Here is a 22,382-nt window from a genome sequence, read left to right as displayed (position 1 = left end):
AGCAACTTTAATGATTAACGTATAATATTCTGTCTTATTTTTGTGGGGTGAGGAACAGTTAGCCTCACGCAGCACTGCAATGAGAGAGTCTGAATCGAACTCTTGTTCTCTCTTCAAAATGGACATTGAATATTGTGTCCAGCTCTGGTCTCTAGGGGAGAAGGAGAGATGCTGTTGCAAAAATGTCTAATTTCATGATTCATACGTTTTAGGAATATGGCTTGTTTGGGAATTGAGGTTTTAAATGTAAAATATTGGAAGCACTTGGTTTGGAAGACATAATGTGTCATAGACATAATGTGATTAAAGTTCCAAGGATTGCCTGCGTTCATTTATTAAGGTCAAAGTTCAAAGTGGGAGAATATTAAACCATGGATGACCCCTTTCTGAGTTTCTTGATGGAGACAGGATGTCTATCATTGTCTTCATAGATTATTTACCATATGGTTTCCCAGGAAAAAAGGCAAGATTTGGGAATGGAGAGTAGGGGATCTACCTGGGACATCCCAAGTGTGCCACATTGCCATGGGGATAGATAACAGTGATTTTTTTTTGTTGAGTTTTATCTGTGTGCTTTCTTTATAGAAGCAGTCAGTCAGGGCCTATGAGCAGCTTTGAAACAAGCAGAATGAGAAATCTGCCGGGTGCTACAGAAGCCATCAGAAATCAAGATGGTTTTTGATTTTGGAGTCAGTGCGCAAGAAAGCAGTGAGGCCCATGCTGGAACTGAGGTATCCAATTGTGATGTACATAAGGAGAGTTCCCTAGCTGAATGTTAGTGGAAGGAATTACATACTTGGGGGAATGGCAAGAACTCGCAAGAGAGCAAAGGTGAATTCCTTAGAGCTGTGGCACACCTTTGGAAGTTAACAAACTTCCTGGGAAAGGGTGAGGAACCCTCAAGATCCTGTAAAGTGTAGGAAAGTTGTTGGGTGGAAACAGAAGTGGAATAGGTAATGTCTTGTTGATATTTTCAGAATTAAAAAATTAGTGGTGATGAAATATAATGTTAAGTTAGTAATACTTGCTTTATTTAATTCTTGTACAGAATAAGCTGTTGCTTAAAGCATGAAACCTTGTGCCGATTCTTTCAGTTAATATCTGTGAGCATAATTTTCTTTTTAGAAGGTACTGGCCTCCACCACAATCATAAAAATGTTCAAGAAATGGGAGGCAGTGCATAGAAAAGCCTTGATACTCATTCCCAGTATCAGGAGTCTGAATAATGAGGGAAGAATAAAGCGATGTGAGCTGGTCAGCCTTGAGAGGAGGGCAGGGAGAAAGTGAAATTTGACTTGGGAAGGGAAACAAAACAAGCATTTTTGTGTTTTCTGCTGTTACATGTTCTATCTAATCTTCAGTTTCCCTGATTTCAATAGAACCAAATTTTCAGAAGTGGGGCATATATCATATATCCTAGCTCAAGGTGAATTGCTGCCCTGAGTACTCTCTGAGGGGATTTGGTACAAATCCGAAATGGTATTTGAAACTGTCTTATAGGGCATTGGTGAGGCCGCAGCTGGAGTACTGTGTGCAGTTTTGGGCGCCGTACTTACGCAAGGATATTTTGGCCTTGGAGGGAGTGCAGAGGAGGTTTACTAGGCTGATACCGGAGTTGAGGGGGTTGAGCTATGAGGAGAGGCTGAATAAACTAGGCTTGTACTCGTTGGAGTTTAGAAGAATGAGGGGAGATCTCATTGAGACATATAAGATGATGAATGGGATGGATTGGATAGAGGTGGAGAGACTCTTCCCGCTCAGAAAGGACAGTAGGACTAGGGGACACAGCCTCAAGATAAAGGGGGGGGCGGTTGAGAACGGAGTTGAGGAGGAACTTCTTCACTCAAAGGGTGGTGAATCTCTGGAATTCTCTGCCTGTTGAGGTGGTGGAGGCTGCCTCGCTAAATATTTTTAAGACGCGGGTTGATGGGTTTTTGATAAGGGAGGGGATTAAGGGTTATGGGGAGAGGGCGGGAAAGTGGAACTGAGCCACGACAGATCAGCCATGATCTTATTGAATGGCGGGGCAGGCTCGAAGGGCTAGATGGCCTACTCCTGCTCCTATTTCTTATGTTCTTATGATATCAGCTCACACTGGTAAAAGGCAACGTTCCAACAACAACTTGGATTTATATAGCACACTGAACACCTTAAAATGCTCCAAGGGACTTCGTATGCACCTCACCAGATTAAAAAATAGTGACACTGGACCAGATAAAGAGACATGAGAACAGGTGACCATGTCTTTGGTCGGAAGGTAATTTTTAAAACAGGAGGAGAGGAATGGGAAGGAGAGGAATGGAGAGATTGAGAATTCTACAGAGAGGATCACAGAGCTTAGTCCTGTTTCAGCAGACTCGGCCTCTCAGCAAAAAGACCTAGATAACCAATGCTTTCAGTCAGTTAATTCCCTAATCGTCCTTCAAAAGTCTAAAGGACATCAATGTAGAACAAAACAAAATTACTACATCAATGATTGTTTTTTGAAAATGACATTTCCTAAAACATCATACTCATGTTAGGCTGACTTTCAGAGTCACTTACAATCTCTGTGCGGAGGGCACCTCCAATATCATGCATTTCAATGGCCAGTGGCTTTCTGTAGCCAAATCCTCTGCCAAACTCCAGTTCACGAAGCTTCTCAATGTTTGCAGTGTTTTCCAGAGCAACCATGATTAATGCATTGATACCTGTTTGGAAAATTAAACATTGACTGTTTGCTGTTAAACAGATGTCATTAACCAGTGTGTTCCCCCCTCGACAGTTTATCCGTTGCGTGGTCCATAAGATCATAAGACTTGGGGCAGAATTAGGCCACTCGGCTGATATTTTTCTCATCCTCCTGCCTTTTCCCCATAACTTCTGATCCCCTTGTCAATCAAGAACCTATCTATCTCTGTCTAAAAGACACTCAATGACCTGGCCTCCACAGTCATCTGCAGCAAAGAGTTCCATAGATTCACCACTCTCTGGCTGAAAAAATTCCTCCTCATTTCTGTTTTAAAGGATCGTCCCCTTAGCTTGAGATTGTGCCCTCTAGTTCTAGTTTTTCCTACTAGTAGATACATCCGCTCCACATCCACGCTATCCAAGCCTTGCAGTATCCTGTAAGTTTCAATAAGATCCCCCCTCAACCTTCTAAACTCCAATGAGTACAGTCCCAGGTCCTCAACCTTTCCTCATATGTCAAGCTCTTCATTCCAGGGGTCATTCTTGCGAACCTCCTCTGGACTCTTTCTAAGGCCAGCACATCCTTCTTTAGATATGGAGCCCAAAACTGCTCATAATACTCCAAATGGGGTCTGACCAGCACCTTTTACAACCTTGGAAGTACATTTCTGGTCTTGTATTCCAGCCCTCTTGACATGAATGCTAACATTGTATTTGCCTTCCAAACTGCTGACTGAACCTGCACATTAACCTTAAGAGAATCTTGAACAAGAACTCCCACATCCCTTTGTGTTTCTGATTTCCTAAGCATTTTAAAAAAATGATTTAAAAAATGATTTCCTCCCATTTAAAAAAACAACTAAACCATTTATGATACATTCATTTTCATTTGGGGTTCCAGCAGTTGATGACCATGTGATATGAACCATATAGCATGCCCTTCCATAACTTTAATGGAGCAAAAAATTGCAAAACTCACATCACAATAATAATGATATTATTCAAATGCACTGAGAACAAAACTGCATTAAAAGACTGATTGTCTGAGCTTTGTCTATCCCTTGGCAAATGTATTCTCCTGGCAGATTTTTCCTCAGTTCCCTCATTCTTAATTATAATTTCAACAACAGAATTTTAACTGAGCTCCGCCTCTTTTCATCTTTCTCTTTCCCTCGTTCCACATGCGTCTTCCCAATAGCTTCTACCATTTCTGTACAGTAAGATATCTTTTTCACTCAGTTTGAAATGGCATGCAGTCACAGAATTATTGTTGGGGTGAGAACAGAAAGAAACAAGCATTAATTCTCTCCCACTCTGTAACTTCCTTTAAAAATAACTTTTCATGTGGAATGTGGACAAAACTAAAGGAACTATGAACATAAACATTCCAGAAGGTGAATGCTTCAAGAAGCTAATGGCAGCACGGTGACACAGTGGTTAGTACTGTTCCCTCACACTGCTAGGAACCCAGGTTCAATTCTGGCCTCAGGTGACTGTGCGGAGTTTGCACATTCTTCCCATGTCAGTGTGAGTTTCCTCTGGGTGTTCCAGTTTGCTTCCACGATCCAAAGATGTACAGGTAGGTTGATTGGCCATGCTAAATTGCCTCTTAGTATCAGGGGGATTAGGATGTAAATGTGTGGGGTTACGGGGATGGGAGGTGGGTGGGATTGTTAGCGGTGCAGACTCAATGGACCAAATGGCCCCCTTCTGCACTGTAGATTCTATGATTTTATAAGCTTATCATTAAAACTTCAAGCTTTTCACCATCATGGAACAAATGGCATAGCATAAGACAGATATGAAAGATTTAAGATCTCAACCTCTCCCACAAACTGCTCTGTTAAAGTCTTGCCATGATGACGGATATAAATGTTTTTCATAAATTTGTTCCTATTATTGCAGTGGAATCTCTTTGTTCTAAATGTCCTAAGGTTTTCTGTAAAACTGAGAGAGGATGTCTGATATCATACCTAAACCAAAAACAAATTAATCCCCAAATGTTTCTCCTTAAATGCTACTGCTCAGTGCCAACTTTCATTGCTATCAGTATTCCTCGGTGTCTTCAAAACGTGACCACAGATAAACCCGTTAGTTACCACTAAGCCGAAGACTTTTTGATGCGTCTTTGAGTCTGTCCATGCTGTCCTCTGCTCCATTCGTAAACATCACTATCATCTGGAAAGAGAGAGTTAAAAGAACTATTAGAAGGGCCAGATTGGAAAGTTCTATTGCTTTCAATGGGTGCAGTTCTGTAATAGCAGGGTGCTGAGAATTCATTCTTTTTAGGTGCATTTACATTGTGGTAGGGCTTCTTACACCACAAGCAATAGCAGACTGAGGAAAGCTTATTTCCAGCCTCATGCAATAAATGAGACATTTTGCACGAAGAATAAAAGGTTCAACAATTGGCAGATTACCAAATGGTCCAGATACCAGGCATATGTGTCAATATAACGAAAAGATTAAAAACAGGTAGAAGAAGGATGAAAGCGCCTTTAGCAGATTTGGCTATTACATCAGATGACAAAATTAGAACAAAAATAATGGGCAAATACCAGGAATGCCCAAGAGTTAATGGGCACTTCAGTTGTGATTTGAAGTATCATTATGCGGTGAACTGCTTGAAGTGAAAGGGCAGAGCCCTCAAAATAATGAGAAGGATAATGAAGAGAATTAAGATAATGATGAATCCAAACAAATTATATTGGTCACAGATGTTCAGTCCTGTGATACGCATATTAGTTATGGACTCTTTTAACTGTGCATTACTAGATGTTTCAAAGATATTTTGAACAAAATGTTCAAAATGTTATCTTGATTCATTAAGTTGTAAGAATTGGCACATTAAGTTGCAAGAAAGGGATTAGGAATACAAAAGGACTACTTGCTTGAGAGAATTTGGTGATATCAGCAACTGAGGTCACGAGAGTGTTGGAATTCCATGTAAAATGGCTAAATTAAACAATTTTATAAGTACTCATGTAGTCACTAGTGAGATACCTATGCTATTCAGCAAACTATCAATGAAAAAGGAGCAAATATCTCTTGACATGGAACTTGTTAAGGCAATTATTTTTGGAAAGTAATTTGATCTGCTGTTAACCTAGACAAAATATTATTGTATTCCCACAACATGTTTCTCAGAGTGTTAGAGAAATACGAATGCCATCAGATGATACAAATCAGAAAGAAAAGAAACATAAACTGTCTTGAAATTGCACAGATTATTTCCCCCCCTCTTTGTCATAGAAACATAGGAAGCACAAAGAATAAAAGACTCAACAATTGGCAGATTACCAAATGGTCCAAATACCAGGCATATGTGTCAATATAACGAAAAGATTAAAAACAGGTAGAAGAAGGATGAAAGCACCTTTAGCAGATTTGGCTATTACATCAGATGACAAAATTAGAACAAAAATAATGGACAAACAAATACCAGGAGTGCCCAAGGAAGAGTTAATGGGCATTTCAGTTGTGATTTGGAGTATCATTATGCAGTGAACTGCTTGAAGTGAAAGGGCAGAGTCCTCAAAATGATGGGGAAGATAATGAAGAGAATAAAGATAATGATGAATCCAAACAAATTATATTGGTCACAGATGTTCAGTCCTGCAATGCACATATTAGTCATGGAGTCTTTTAACTGTGCATTACTAGATGTTTCAAAGATATTTTGAACAAAATGTTCAAAATGTTATCTTGATTCATTAAGTTGGACTTAAGATAGGACCAGGGAGAGGCCATTTGACCCTTTGAGCCTGCTCCACCATTCATTATGATCATGGCTGATCATCCAACTTAATAGCCTAATCCTACTTTTTCCCCCATAACCTTTGATCCCATTTGCCCTAAGTGCTATATCTAGTCACCTCTTGAATACATGCAATTTTTGGCATCAACTACTTCCTGTGATAATGAATTTCACAAGCTCACCACTCTTTGGGTGGAGAAATGTCTCCTCACCTCCGTTCTAAATGATCTACCCTGAATGCCCTGGTTCTGGACTCCCCCACCATCAGGAATATCCTTCCTGAATCTACCCTGCCTAGCCCTGTAGAATTTTATAAGTCTCTATGAGATCCCCCCCTCATTCGTCTGAACTCTAGCGAAAACAATCCTAACAAGGTCAATCTCTCCTCGTACATCAGTCCTGTCATCCCCGGAATAAACCTCATAAGCATTCACTGCACTCCCTTGAGGGCAGGAACATCCTTCCTCAGAAAAGGAGACCAAAACTGCACACTCTAGATACGGCCTTACTAAGGCTCTGTATACTTGCAACAACACATCCCTGCTCCTGTACTCGAAACCTCTCACAATGAAGGCCAGCATACCATTTGCCTTCTTTACCGCCTGCTGCACCTGCATGCTTACCTTCAGTGACTGGTGCACAAGGGCACTCAGGTCCCACTGCACACTCCCCTCTCCCAATTTACAGCCATTCAGGTAGTAATCTGCCTTCTTGTTTTTGTTTCCAAAGTGAATAACCTCACATTTATCCAAATCATTTGCAAATGATTAAAGTCCCTACTAAAAGATGCAGTGTAGTTGAGATATACAAGGTTAATAGGAGGAATTGGAATAAGAATTATGAAATTTACAAAAAAGATGATGCTACATCCTATTGTAAGCTTTCCATTGTCATATGACTTTCATGGGTTACCATTGATCTAAAGGTATGGAACAAAGATAGAATTATATTGAAGATATAGATCCTTCATTTTATAGACATGGCAACCAGTCTTTCTACAATAATAAAAAGGTTACTGTAGCTCAGAGCTTCCAAAACTGTGGATTGTGACCATCATTGGGGTCACAGAAACAGTGAATGGGGGTCACAAGCCTCCTGTTCTCATTGACCTGTTACCAAGGTCAAGGCAATGTCCGATTCTGCCCTTGCTCTGCTCGTCTCTCGGTCTGCGACCATCATGAGTACCACAGCTGAAATTCTTTTCAGCAACAGTGTTTGTTGAAAGAATCAGGCAGCAATTGGTGAAACGGCACTTTGTATTATTAGCTGATAAACCCCCAGATTACAAGCTGACAACCTGCCCTGGCATGGACAGTTCATGTAGAGAATTCACTCCAGATGTTTGGAGGATATAGCCTCCATCGACAAGTCCGCAGGCAAAGTCCTAAATTGCTTTAATGTGCAATAGTCATCCTGCTCCAGAAGATACAACAATTAGTTCAATTTTTCTGCACCTTTGAGTGTTTTACATATAGGATGTTGGGAGTTTATAAGGCTGAAGCCTTAAGAAAAATTTAGAGAACACTGAGACATCATGTAAGACTACTGAGTCAGAATTCAATTCAGGATGTTTAGTTTGTTATAAAAGAGAGAGTCAACGGGAATAGAAAAGCCCTAGTATAAGCCATAATATTAAAACCATAGCATTGTAATCAAATTGTTAGGGTTCCTTCCTCATGATAAATCAGAATTAATTACAAAAGTAAGGACTCTGAGCAGTTGACAGAAGCAAACAAGGTACCCTTTACTCCATGCATTTACTCCAGCTCATACCCTTGATACTAAGGGACAATTTAGCATGGCCAAGCCATCTAACCTGCACATCTTTGGACTGTGGAGGGAAACCCACACATGGGGAGAATACTCACGTATAATGGTGAACGTCCTGAGAAACAGTGCAGCTAATCAAGGGGCGGATTGTGGTAACATGAGTGATCATGACTCAACAGAGTTATCCCATTTACTGATCAAATACCCAATGTAGGTTCTTGGGGTGACATATATTCCAGGGAGGTCCAGTGAATGGGGGGATTGCAACAACAGGGTAGCACTGTGGCACAGCAATTAGCATTGCTGCCTCACAGCGCCGGCGATCCAGGTTTAATTCCTAGCTTGGGTCACTGTCTGTGTGGAGTTTGCACATTCTCCCCGTGACTGTGTGGGTTTCCTCCCACTGTACAAATATGTGCAGGTTAGGTGGATTGGCCATGCTAAATTGCCCCTTAGTGTCAGGGGGACTAGCTGGGGTAAATGCATGGGGTTATGGGGATAGAGGTTTCATCCAGGAGCGGAATTGTGGTTGGTGCAGACTCCATGGCTGAGTGGCCTCCTTCTGCACTGTAGGATTCTATGTTTCTAACTGTGGAATATGCAAGGAAAGCTGCAAACGTTTTTAAATATTGGTTGAATCTCTACAATGGTTACCAAGATGGGAAGTATATGGACTGGAAGAAGGGGTGAAAAAGTGAAAAGAAAGCTCAGTACAGTTTGTGGTAGTCAGTCCAAAAGTGGCTCTTATATCAGCTATCAATCACATACTGAAAAAGAACCTCTATTAGTGTAAAAGGGCAACTTTGCTGTCATAGTCCCTACTGCTGTGAAAGTGTAAGAAGAAACCGTAGCTTGAACAGAGTAGACAATGAAATGAAGGCTCCAGAGAATCGCCTATATCACAAACAACAGATTAGCCTAGAAAACAGAAAAACAATTCTTGTCACACCAAAATGAGTTTTCAGAGTTGTAGACCAGCATGCATAACTAGAAGTTTATGAAAACCTGGAGCTTTCCTTCACAAGAGATGAGAATGATTCACTGATTGGACCACAAGGAGATATAATGGAAGAGATAATAGCACCATAAAAATAGAGGAGATTCCAGGGAAACATGCAGGAGATTACACAGAATACAGGTAAAAGAGATTACAAAGACATACTAGTAAATAAGGAACTTCAAAAGTATGGGCACAGTGGAGATCACATGGAGATGTCACTCTGTAACATATAAATGGGGTAGATCACAGCGATATATAGCATGAGGAGATTACAGCAATAAACAAGAGGAGGTACGGCAGGTACATCCAGGTGGAGTATATTCCAGGAATATACAGCCAAAGGAGATTGTAGAAATACGGAGCTGTAAAACCATGGATTTTATGAAGGCAAGGATCTTAAATTAAAATTTTGGGCTCGTGCAGGATAAGGCAATGAAATTAACTCTGCATTGCTATAGCAAAGAACAAGCATGGGCTGAACCCTAACACTAACATAAACTTCAATGTTGCTCTGAGCCAGTTTCGCCTCGTCATTATTGCTGATGCACCCATGACGAAGTCATATCAGATAAATTAAAGCTGCAAAGGATAGGCCAGCGAACTATAGACCCCCCAGTTTGATTTCAGTGCTGGGCAAATTATTGGGAACTATTCTGAGAGACAGGATAGACTGTCATTTAGAAAGGCACGGATTGATCATGGATAGTCAGTATGGTTTTGTTAAAGGAAGATGGTGTCTTACTAACTTAATAGAATATTTAAAGGAAATAATATGGAGGATTGATGAGGGTAGTGTCATGGATATTGTCTACATGGACTTCAGGAAGGTATCTTACAAGGTCCTACTGGTCAGAAAAGTGCGATCTCACGAGATATGCGGGAAGGTGACAGGTTGAATCCAAAATAGGCTTAGTGGCAGGAAACAAAGGGTAATTGTCAATGGATGTTTTTATGAATGGAAAGCCATTTCCAGTGGTGTTTCACAGGGCTTGGTATTAGGGCCCTGGCAGTTTGTTGCATATACAAATAATTTAGACTTAAATGTGGGTGATGTGATTGGGAAATTTGCAGATGACACAAAGATTCGCTGTGTAATTGATAGAGAAAAGGACAGGTGTCGACAAGTGGCAAATGTAATTCAATCTGGAAAAGTGTGAGGTAATGCATTTAAGGAGGGCAAACAAAGCAAGGGAATGCTCAATAAATGGAAGATATTGATAGGGATTGAGGAAGTCAGAAACCTTGAAGTGCATGTCTACCGATTCTAAAAGTTGGCAAGACAGGTGTTTAAAGTAGTCAAGAAGGCATATGGAATGCTCGTCTTTATTGGGCGAGGTATTGAATACAAAAACAGTTGTGTAATGATGTAACTGTATAAAATGCTGATAGAAAATAGTAAGGGTCACATTACAGGAAGGAGATAATTGCTGTGGTGAGAGTGCAGAGGAAATTTACAACAATATTACCAGGGCTTGAAAATTGCAGCTATGAGGAGAGATTGGATAGGCTAGGCTTGCTTTCCTTAGAACAGAGGAGGCTAACGGGTAACCTAATTGATGTGTACAGAACTATGAGGGGTCTAGACAGAATAGACAGAAAAGACTTGTTTCCCCTAGCTGAGGATTCAAAGGGAATATATTTAAGTGGTTGGATCATAAGACATTGGAGCAGAATTAGGCCACTCAGTCCACCGAGTGCCCCACCATTCAATCATGGTTGATATTTTTCTCATCCCCATTCTCCTGTCTTTTTCCCATAACCCGTGATCCCCTTATTAATCAAGAGCCTATCTATCTCTCTCAAAGACACTCAATGATCTAGCCTCCAAAGCCTTCTGCAGCAAAGAGTTCCACAGATTCACCACTTTCTGCCTTCTGCCTGTCAGCCAATCCTCTATCCATGCCAGGATCTTAACCTTAACACCATGGGCACTTAACGTATTTAACAGTCTCCTATGCGGCACCTTGTCAAAGGCCTTCTGGAAATCTAAATAAATCATGTCTGCTGGTTCTACTTTATCTAACTTCCTTGTTACCTTCTCAAAAATCTCTAACAGGTTTGTCAGACATTAACACCCCTTGACAAAGCTGTGCTGACTCAGTCCTACTTTGCCATGCACTTCCAAGTACTCTGCAATCTCATCTTTAATAATGGACAGTAAAATCTTGCCAATGACCGAAGTCAGACTAACCAGCCTATAATTTCCCATCTTCTGCTTCTCTCCCTTTGTAGACAGCAGTGTTATATTAGCTACTTTCCAGTCCTCTGGCACCCTCCCTGCCTCCAGTGATTCCTGAAAGATCACCACCAATGCTTCCACAATTTCCTTAGCTATCTCTTTCAGAACTCTGGGATGTAGTCCATCCGGTCCAGGTGATTTATCCACTTTCAGACCTTTCAGTTTCCCCAGGACCTTCTCCTTAGTGATGGACACTACACTCACTTGTGCCCCCTGACTCTCCTGGAGCTCTGGCATCCCACTGGTGTCTTCCACTATGAAGACTGATGCAAAGTAACTATTCAATTCCTCTGCCATTGGTAGAAGAACTACAGGGGATTGAGGAAAAACCTTTTCACCCAGAGGATGGTGGGCGTCTGAAATTCACTGTTTAAGTTGTGACTGAGGCTGAACTGCTCAGGTATCTGCATCAGCATCTGATGTACTGCAATCTTGCAATGCTGGAAAATGGGATTAAAATGAGCTGCTGGTTTTGGCCAATACAGACACATTGGGCTGAATGGTTTGTTTCTATGCTGTAACTTTCCTATGGTTCACATGTCAGTTGCTGACAACCTTCCCAGCAAAAAGTAATGTCATGTAGTTGTCCACCCATTCTGCTGACTTTTAAAATTTTACCTTCAGGTTTTTGCCCGCTTGCTCCTCAAATTTTGTGGAAAATGACAACAGATAATCGGCAGTCAAACTGATCTGGTCTGCTGTCTGCAACAATTTCGAGACGACGTCCCGATTGTAGGTTTCAAAATGGGAGTAAAAGGGAATGCTGCCAACGCTGTTGAAGATGTGGAATCCCACCCTGACGTTGATGTTGCGGCCTGCCATGCAGCTGATGTTGTGTGGAGCCACTATTCTCTCGATTATCATGTCCAGGTGTGTCTGCAGCTTCAGCTGACTGGCCAGTACATTGGGGAAGCGTATCTGACTGGAGAGATCCACTCCAATAGCAACATCAACAGCACATCCTGGAAGAAAGAAGAAACTTGCCTAATTGTGACAGCACCATCAAAAGCTCTCTAAACCACTTCTGCTCTGAGAATAATGCTGGGTAGTTCTTACATTACAAGGGTACCGTATTACCAATCGCTGCACAATGTTCTTTCAAATCATTACCATAGGCAAGCAGCGAGATTGCCTCCTCCAGGTCCAACATCTGCAATTTGGCGGGGTATAGGCTTGAACTGTCACAACTATTTCACCATTTCCACAGTGGCGCAGTGGTTAGCACTGCTGCCTCACAATGCCAGGGACCTGAGTTTGATTCCTGGCTTGGATCACTGTCTTTGTGGAGTTTGCACATTCTCCCCACGTCTGCGTGGGTTTGCTCTGGTTTCCTCCCAAAGTCCAAAGATGTGCAGCTTAGGTAGATTGGCCAAACTAAATCACCCCTTAGTGGCTCACAATGTGTAAGTTAGATGGATTAGCCATGACAAATGTGTGTGGTTACAGAGATAGGGCAAAGAATAGGGCCTGAGTAAGACATTGGCCGGAATTTTACCATTCCACCTGCCACGGGAATCAGAGCGGGCGAGGGGCAGAGCGTGGAAAGGTCCGTTGACCTCGGGCAGGATTTTATGGTTTTGGGACAAGCGAAGTCAGAAAGCCAGTGCGGACGTAACAGGCTGAATGGCCTCTTCTGCACTGTAGCAATTATTCCCCATGTTAAAATATCTTTCTATTCATTAAAAATTACCTCTATAACATGATGAGTTATAAAGCAGAAAATGTGATTTTATTTTAATTCCTCTACAGGCAAAACCAGCCATTTATTTTACTGGTTTGAATGTTCTGACATGAGGAGTGGCAAATGCCTCAACTCAAGCTAATAAAGTGTGCCTCTAGATCCTGAGTGTGGGACTCTGGGACTGACATCCACACACACAGCGTACTCACACAGGATGCTTAAACTTATGATTGCTGATTTTACCTTGCCTGAATTTCACTATGATTCACTAGGAAGATCTGGCTGTTTTCACACAGACTTGGGCTATTTGCCTATCCTATTCCTAATGGCAAAACCAGCTCAAAGTAAATCAGCAGAAGTCCCAAAGCACTGAGTCCCCCGACTGCCTCCCCCCTCCCCCAGCAACACTAAAACCGCTCAGCACCTTCCTGATACAGCTCAGCAATTCCCAACAGCATTCGTCCCCATTACCCACCTAGCAATGTTCACCCCTACCCAGCAATGCTTCAACCTCTTCCCAAACAATGCTCATTCTCCCACTCCACCCCACATTCCCTACAATGAGGGGCGGCAATGGCCTAGTGGTATTATTGCTCGATTATTAATCCAGAAATCTAACTAGTGTTCTGGGGAGCAGGGTTTGAATCCCGCCACAGCAACTGGTGGAATTTGAATTCAATAAAAATATCTGGGATTAAGAGTCTACTGATGACCATGAAACCTTTGTCAATTATCAGAAAAACCCATTTGGTTTACTAATGTCCTTTAGGAAAGGAAATCTGCTGCCCTTACCTGGCTTGGCTCCAGAGCCACAGCAATGTGGTTGGCTCTCAACTTCCCTCTGAAATGGCCTAGCAAACCATCCAGTTTCAAGGGCAACTAGGGATGGGCAACAAGTATTGGCCAGCCAGAAACGCCCAGTTCTTAAAAATGCTGTATTTTCTGACGTTAATTAGATAGGAACTTTATTTGGGCTTTACCCAACAATATTCATCCACCTTCCCCACAATGTTCACCTCTCACCTTGTCCTCAGGTTAATGTTCACTCCCCTCTCCTCCCCCATCCCAACAATGCTCATCCCCACCCCTTCCCGCACCCCCTCTTCCAACTCACCTTCTGGAATCGCGGAGTGGGATTACCTATCACTGATGGCAAGATCTGGGCTGCTGTGATCACAGTGACATACAACACCACCAACAATTTGTATTTATGAGGCACTTTAATGTAGTTAAAAGTCCTAAGGTGCTTCATAGAGGCATTATAAAACAAAATATGACACATTAGGAACAATATCTAAAAGCATGGTTAGAAAGATAGATTTTAAGGCATATCTTAGAAAGTGGAAAGTAAAGTAGAGAGGCGGAGAAGTTTAGATTGGTAAATCCAAATCTTAAGTTGCAGGCACCTGAAGCATGGGCACCAATGGTGAAATGATTACCATCAGGGATAGTCCAGGGGCCAGAATTAGAACAGCACAGATATCTCGGAGAATTATGGGGCTGTAGGAGATTCCAGACACAGGGAGGATGGAGCGAGGCCGTGGAGACATTCGAAAACAAGTATGAAAGTACAAACAGGGCGGAACTGTCCAGTCCTTCCCACAGGCAGGATCTTCTGCCATGAGAGAGCTCTAAAATTCCAACTATAATCTTCCAGAAATATACTGCAACAGGAGATTCCAGTCATATAGCATCTGAGAATCAACCACACCGATATGGGAGGGTTAAATGCTAATATATAGGCCAAAGTGGATAGGGATGATAAGTTTCCTTCCCTAAAGAATATTAATAGCCATTTGGGAGCCTACAATTGCCCAACAGCTTCAAAATGTCACTTTTACCAAGACCATCCTTACATTTTTGAAATTGAATGCATACTACCATGATACTATTCAAACTCAGGTTCCCTGTATCAATAGTCCAGTAACGACAACACTATCATACCATGGGGAAGACATATTTTTGTAGTTCTGAGGACCGTCATAAAGTCCAGTAATAAGAACTGACCATCTGAAGAAACTCTTCACTCACCTGTGTTTAGATCACAAATGTTGCGGACAATCCTTTGTTTAATCTTGACCAAGTCCTGAAAGTTTTCAACAGAATAGATGCTGTCTTGTGAGCCTGAGATTTGCAGAAGGTGGTTCAGATCCACATTCCCCACTCCCACAGCCAAAATATAAATGTTCATATCTCTCAGTCTGTCAGCTGGGAGAACCACATTCCCCCTCGATTTCCCATCAGTGATCACCAGCAGGAACTGGGGTACACCAGAGGCTTTCCGACTACCTGCTTCACTCATGAACAGGCTAGCCACCTTAGTCAGCGCTGATCCAATATCGGTTCCTTCACTCAGTTGGACCATATTTTCAATCTTGGCCATCAATCCTTTCTTCATTGAGAAATCCTTCAGGTCGAATTCTTTTTGAAAAGATGTACTGAACTGGGCCAGACCAAACTGGAAAGCACTCGGGGCGACAGTGAAAAAGTCAACCATATTTTTCATGAAAGACTTTGTGTAGCTAAAGTCTTTGACCATGATGCTCTCAGAACCGTCTACGAGGAAAACGATGTCTGCTTGTTGAAGTTCACATTCTAACAAAAGAAAAGATTAATCAGTTAAAGCTTTGTACAGGTCAACATACTTATTTCTTCTCTCAATCTTCTGCTCTATGTAGGTCCCAGCTCTTGTTTGGAGTAAGCCTCATGGCCACTGCCACCTTTTAGAATATAGTTTCTACCACTCACATTGGGCGTGTTGGTGTCAACACAATTTGGGCATGATATACGGGGCGGCACAGTGACACAGTGATTCGCACTGCTGCCTCACAGCGCCAGAGACCTGGGTTCAATTTCGGCCTCAGGTCACCGTCTGTGTGGAGTTTGTACATTCTCTCTGTGTCTGCGTGGGTTTCCTCCGGTTTCCTCACACTGTTCAAATATGTGTGGGTTGGATGGATTGGCCATTGCTCCTTAATGTCAGGGGGATTAGGAGGGTGAGTATGTGGGGTTATGTGGATAGGACAGGACCACAGGGTGGGATTGTTGTTGGCGCAGGCTTGATGGACCAAATGGCCTCCTTCTGCACCGGAGATTCTGATACTTTGATGCCTGGTGTAACCAAGACATTCATTTAAATGCTTAGAGGGAATATTCATTCTCCAACTCTCCACCTTCTACTCTGACTAAATTCCCCAGTGCCATGACTCACAGAAGATGACCCGCACTTGCCTGATCGTAACACAGTTAAAGCTGAACAGCCCTGAATTAGGCAACAATCTATCAGTTTTACCAACACAGCAGATATATGTTATGCCACGGTTTGTGAATGAAGATGGCAAGGCTATCTGAAAGGATTTAATTAACAAGTAACTGCACACTCAAGAAATGCAACTGCATGAACTGCCCACATGTGGCTGCTGTAAAATCATAGAATCTCTACAGTGCAGAAGGAGGCCATTCGACCCATCAAACCTGCACCAACAACAATGCTACTCAGGCCCTATCCCCCTAACCCCATGTACTTAACCCACCAATCCCCTTGACACCAAGGGACAATGTGCCATGGCCAATCCATCTAACCTGCGCATCTTTGGACTGTGGGAGGAATCTGGAGCACCCAGAGGAAATCAATGCAGACACAGGGGAGACGCCACACAGTCACCCAAGGATGGAATTGAACCTGAATCCCAGGCACTGTGAGGCAGCAGTGCTAACCACTGTGCTACCATGCCACTGGGTGACTGCCCATTGAAGTGGTGGAGGCTACCTCGCTGAATATATTTAAGTCACGGGTAGATAGGTTTCTGATAGACAAGGGAATTAAGGGTTATGGGGAGAAGGCGAAAAAGTGGAACTGATCCACTTTAGGTCAGCCATGATCTTGTTGAATGGTGGGGCAGGCTCGAAGGGCTAGATGGCCTACTCCTGCTTCTATTTTTTCTCTTTTAAGCGCGCAAGTGATTTCTGTGTCACTCAATCGACTATTCACCATTCAGACTAAATGACAGGTACTGACAGACATTAGCCACCTATGGGTGGCATAACAGTCCATGTCTGATGCTGCCCTGACTGGACACTCCGAGGCACATTTGCCTGCATTGCAATCAGCAGCTGTGTCTTTGAGAAATGCTTTCCCACTGTGGGTTTATTGTGACAGTCCATGTGATCTCAGCCAGGGGGTTGAAATAAAAGCCAAAAGGTGCTGGAAAAACTCAGCTGGTCTGGCAGTATCTGTGAAGAGAGAGAAAAACAGAGTTTGAGTCCAATACGGCTCTCCCTCAGTACGGTGATGGGTTTTATTAAAATAGAACTGAACTTGGTACTTTCCTGACTATGTCAGATAGTATACTCACCACTTATTAAGGGGGCTTTGTTGCAGTTTGAAATTGTATTCTTTTCAATGGACCAATCTCGCACTAAGTTGATCTTTCTCTACACCCTAGCTATGACTGTAACACTACATTCTGCACCCCCTCCTTTCCTTCTCTATGAACGGTATGCAGTACTTTTCACTACACACTAATACATCTGACAATAATAAATCAAATTTTTAAAAATTTACATTTTTTAATGCTGGATCTTGCGTCCTAATACTTCAATTATGAAGCAAAGAGAGATAACTGTTTGGCATTGGGGTCAGAGTTGGCTCACTCCCTGTAATACGAGATAGATGCCCTGAGGCCCACAATGCGCCTGTGTTCCCTGCATACCCCGATGTGGAATGCAAGTGCCAGGAGGGTAAAGGGCACCCGGGAACTGTGATAAAGCTCATCAAACCCCATTCCCACTCCCATCAATTCTCTTCTAAATCAGATGATCACCAACATGTAGGATGCCTATTTGCAATGGATGTTGCCTGAATCAAGCACAGTATCTGGTGCTCTGCTGACAACCGCAATCCCCCATGAGGCAGCACAGTGGCACAGTGGTTCACACTGTTGCCTCACGGCACTAGGGATCCGGATTCGATTCCAGCCTCAGCTCACTGTCTATGTGGAGTTTGCACGTTCTCCCCGCATCTGCATGGATTTCTGGGCATTCTGGCTTCCTCCCACAGTCCAAAGGTGTGCAGGTTAGGTGGATTGGCCACGCTAAATTGCTCCTTAGTGTTCCAAGATATATAGATCAGGGAGTTTAACAGGGTAAGTACATGGGTCATGGGGATTGGGCGAGGGAGGGGGCCTGGGTAAGATACTCTGTCAGAGAGTCAGTGCGGACTCGATGCACCAATCGGTCTCATTCTGCACTGTAGGGATTCGATGATTCTATGAAATGCTGCCCCTACCCAAAAATGATCTACTCCCTTTTAAACTTCACTTCTGACTGGGTGATAGTCATACTACAGCCCGGCAGGAGCCAAAATGGAGTGAGACTGCACCCATCCCCAACCAACACAAACCACAAAGCTCCAATCGGGCCTTTAACTTCATTCTACTACACTCACTTCTGTGAATTTGTCTCATTGTAAAATCACAAATATGCCTTTACCTGGATTTGTGTACGTACAAACCATCTGCGAGATATCCTTAACTATGTTTTTCAAGGCATCAAAGTCTTGAACATAGAAGTAATTTTCTTTTGTGCCTCCAATTGCCTTGAGTTCATCTTCATTAGCTCCAGCTATCCCAACGGCAAATATGGTCACTCCATCCGCTCTGATGTCATCCGCTGTCCCTGGTACCTCTGCTGAGTCTGTGGCTTCCCCGTCAGTGATAACGATGACAAACTGCGATACCCCCGCTGTCCGCCGACCCCCTTTCTCCAGCACTAAGAGCTCTTTGGCCTGCTCAAGAGCGCGGGCAGTGTAGGTACCTCCTCCTCTCTTCTGCAGTCGAGTAATAGCTTCACGGACTTCGCTTTTACTCCTGAATTGATCCAGCTGGAATTGGACGACAGGCGCACTGTCGTACAATATGGCTCCAAACCGAACCTTGTTGGGAGACACAGCGGAGTTGTTCACCATTGTCACCATGAACTTCTTCATACTCTCAAAATCATACGGCTGAATGCTGCTTGATCCATCGATGACAAAAACGATATCTGCCAATTGTGTTCTCAAGCAGACTAGAGGGAGAGAGAACAGCAGTAGAATTATTGTTCTATCTTTACATAACATCAACTATCTAGGGTCATAGAGGTTTATAGCGTGGAAACAAACCCTTCGGCCCAACTTGTCCATGCCAACCTTTTGTTTAACAACTAAGCTAGTCCCAATTGCCTGCATTTGACCCATATCCCTCTGTAGCTATCTTACCTATGTAACAGTCTAAACGCTTTTTAAAAGACAAAATTGTACCTGCCTCTACTATTGCCACTTGTTCCAGACACTCATCACCCTCTGTGTGAAAAAATTGCCCCTCTGGACCCTTTTGTGTCTCTCTCCTCTCACCTTAAACCTATGCCCTCTAGTTTTAGACTCCCCTACCTTTGGGAAAAGATATTGACTATCTAGCTGATCTATGCCCCTCATTATTTTATAGACCTCTATAAGATTACCCGTAAGCCTCCTACGGACCAGAGAAAAAAGTCCCAATCTATTGAGCCTCTTGTTATAGCTCAAACCTCAAGTGCCGGTAGCATCCTCTCTTCTGCACTCTTTCTCGTTTAATAATATCCTTTCTATAATAGGGTGACCAGAACTGTACATAGTATTCCAAGTGTGGCCTTACCTATGATTTGGATAACTTCAACAAGACGTCCCAACTCCTGTATTCAATGTAACCAAGTATGCCGAATGCCTTCTTCACCACTCTGTCCACCTGTGACTCCACTTTCAAGGAGCTATGAACCTGTACCCCAAGATCTCTTTGTTCTATAACTCTCCCCAACACCCTACCATTAACTGAGTAAGTCCTGCCCTGGTTCGATCTACCAAAATACATCACCTCGGATTTATCTAAATTAAACTCCATCTGCCATTCGTCAGTCTACTGGCCAAATTGATCAAGATCCTACAGCTTCCTCCCTGCTGCCATCAGACTTTTGAATGGACCTACCATCTATTAAGCTGAACTTTTACTGCACCCTAATTATGAGTGGGCAGAATGGTTAGCACTGCTGCCTCACCATGCCAGAGTCCCAGGTTCGATTCCCAGCTTGGGTGACTGTCTGTGTGAAGTTTGCACATTCTCCCCTTATCTGCACGCGTTTCCTCCAGGTGCTCCAGTTTCCTCCCACAGTCCAAAGATGTGTGGTTAGGTAGATTGGTCATGATAAATTGCCCCTTACTGTCCCAGGATGCATAGGTTAAAGGAATTAGCGGGGCAATATGTGGGGCTATGGGGATAGCGTGAGATGGGATTGTTATCATGTTGTTCAGACAACATTGTTGTCTGTTGTGCAGACTCGATGGGCTGAATGGGTCTTTCTGCACTGTACAGATTCTATCATGAGTGTAACACAATATTCTGCACCCACTCTTTTCCTTCTCCCTTATGTACTCTATGAACGGTATGTTTTGCCTGCATAGCGTTCAAGAAACAATACTTTTCATTGTATCCCAGTGAGAAATTAAATAGTTAAAGTTGCTCACAATGACTGTTGCTATTCAAACTGTCTCTTTCAAAAGTGTCTGCTTAATTCTGTAATCACATACAGCTGATGCTTTTACATGAAAAACAACCTAGGTGAAATCTGTTGGCGAAGGCCACTCGACCACAGAAAACAGAACGCCTAAGAAAGAACAAACTGTTATCTTCCTCCCACTTTCGAACCATCCTGTGTACGTGCACAGCTCACAGTGCATCTGGCACATGCATGTCCAAAGGAGGGTAACTAATCAGTGGCTAATATGCTGCATGAAATGAAAATAGAACCAATCCTAACGGCAAAATCTTGAAAACTCATATAGAAAAAGCCCTGTAACAAACCATCGGGGCCTCTCTGACCAGAAGTCTACTGACCCTGCAGACGTGGTCCTATTGCATTAATGTAATGAAAAGTATTGTAAGGTTAATAAGCATTGGTGTTGTGTTTTTGCTTCAGGGCTGAGTAGAGTCTCAGGTTAAGTCAACCACGACATTTAGCGCTTGCGAGCAGGGTTCTAACATATACAGAATCCTTTGGGATGAACTTAATAAGTGATCGCCTGGGTGTCGGTGTTGTGAGACGGACAGGCCCACAAGGTAAGATTAGCCTTGGTCTCTCTTGCTAACCTCATAATCAGTCGACCCCACATCCCCCGAGGGCCTACATTGACGGAACTTGGAGGCATTCTACACTCTTGTACACCAACTGGTAAATCAAACAGGTGGTTTCAGTCCTCCATTGGTAACAGGTGAATCAGTTGGGATTCCAGTCCCCAAGCCAGGAGTGGGTGGTTCGAGTCCACTGTTGGTAAAGGTCCCTGGTGGTTTGAGTCTCCAGGTCAACAAACCGTCGTTTGACAGGCCTTCATTGTTGGGAACACTTCCAGTAGAGGGCTGCTAACAATGAGGAACAGGTGGTTCGAGTCCTCTGTTGGGGTTATTTAGGGAATTTACTAGAATTACACTTACCTGAGAGGTCAAGGAAATGGATCAAACACTAGGTACCCCTCTGTATACTATATGTCTTCAGAATCCTGCTGAGGAAAAAACGCTGAGGAAGTTGTCTGGATGCCTTAACAAAAAATTGGGAAGTGAAAATTGGCCGTTAGGGGGAACATGGGATTTGGAAACGAGGCTGTTTGGAAATGAAATGCAGGCAGCAAATGGAAGGTTTTGATGTCTTTGTGGAAAAAGTCAGCTGATGAGAAGAATGAGGAGACAAAACTGGCCAGTTGGAGAGACAATGCATGTCATAGAGGGCTAGATGATTGTGATGATAGTGGCAATCTGAAGACTTGGGAAGATTTGAGACAAGAGTGTGAAAAACATGAGCGGGATAAGAGAGAGAGAGAGGAACGAGAAAAATGGGGAAAAGGGGAAAAGGATAGGTGTGAGGGCTTAGCTAGACAAAAGGAACAGTGTGGTGCCGATAAGAGCGAGGGCCCTCAAGACCCATTTGGCCTGTCGATATTGTTCAAAACTGGCAATACTGATGATCGAGAGGATGATTAGATTACCCAGCCTACTATCCCTCTGGGTCCATTACCACCACCTTCCTATGCCACCTCCCCCACCACCCTATAATGCTGCCATACCTGCACTACTTACACCAGCGCCACCTCCCCCTCTTCCTCCAGTCCCTGCGCTATCCAGCCCAAGTAGTGACTCCCTCCCCTCCCTCACCAAACCCTGGTTATCACGATCCCCCGGCTCACTGCATTAGGTCCCAAACAAGA

General features: G+C 43.1%; 1 protein-coding gene across 1 annotated transcript in view; it reads right to left on the bottom strand.

Annotated features, from left to right (window-relative positions):
- LOC145357551 (collagen alpha-6(VI) chain-like) overlaps positions 1–22,382 on the bottom strand; it is a 115,272-nt gene that overhangs the window by 64,716 nt on the left and 28,174 nt on the right. The window contains exons 8-12 of the mRNA XM_080211025.1: positions 18,608–19,183; positions 15,149–15,712; positions 12,055–12,398; positions 4,770–4,848; positions 2,545–2,690 (exon numbers count right to left, since the gene is read on the bottom strand). Coding sequence (XP_080067151.1) covers positions 2,545–2,690; positions 4,770–4,848; positions 12,055–12,398; positions 15,149–15,712; positions 18,608–19,183 — 1,709 coding nt within the window. The remainder of the gene's footprint in view (positions 1–2,544; positions 2,691–4,769; positions 4,849–12,054; positions 12,399–15,148; positions 15,713–18,607; positions 19,184–22,382) is intronic.

This window comes from Carcharhinus amblyrhynchos, chromosome 2 (assembly GCF_965287045.1).
Source record: "Carcharhinus amblyrhynchos chromosome 2, sCarAmb.v2.hapA, whole genome shotgun sequence".
In the NCBI taxonomy this organism is placed as follows: Eukaryota; Metazoa; Chordata; class Chondrichthyes; order Carcharhiniformes; family Carcharhinidae; genus Carcharhinus; species Carcharhinus amblyrhynchos.
This window is presented reverse-complemented; position numbering and strand designations above follow the sequence as displayed.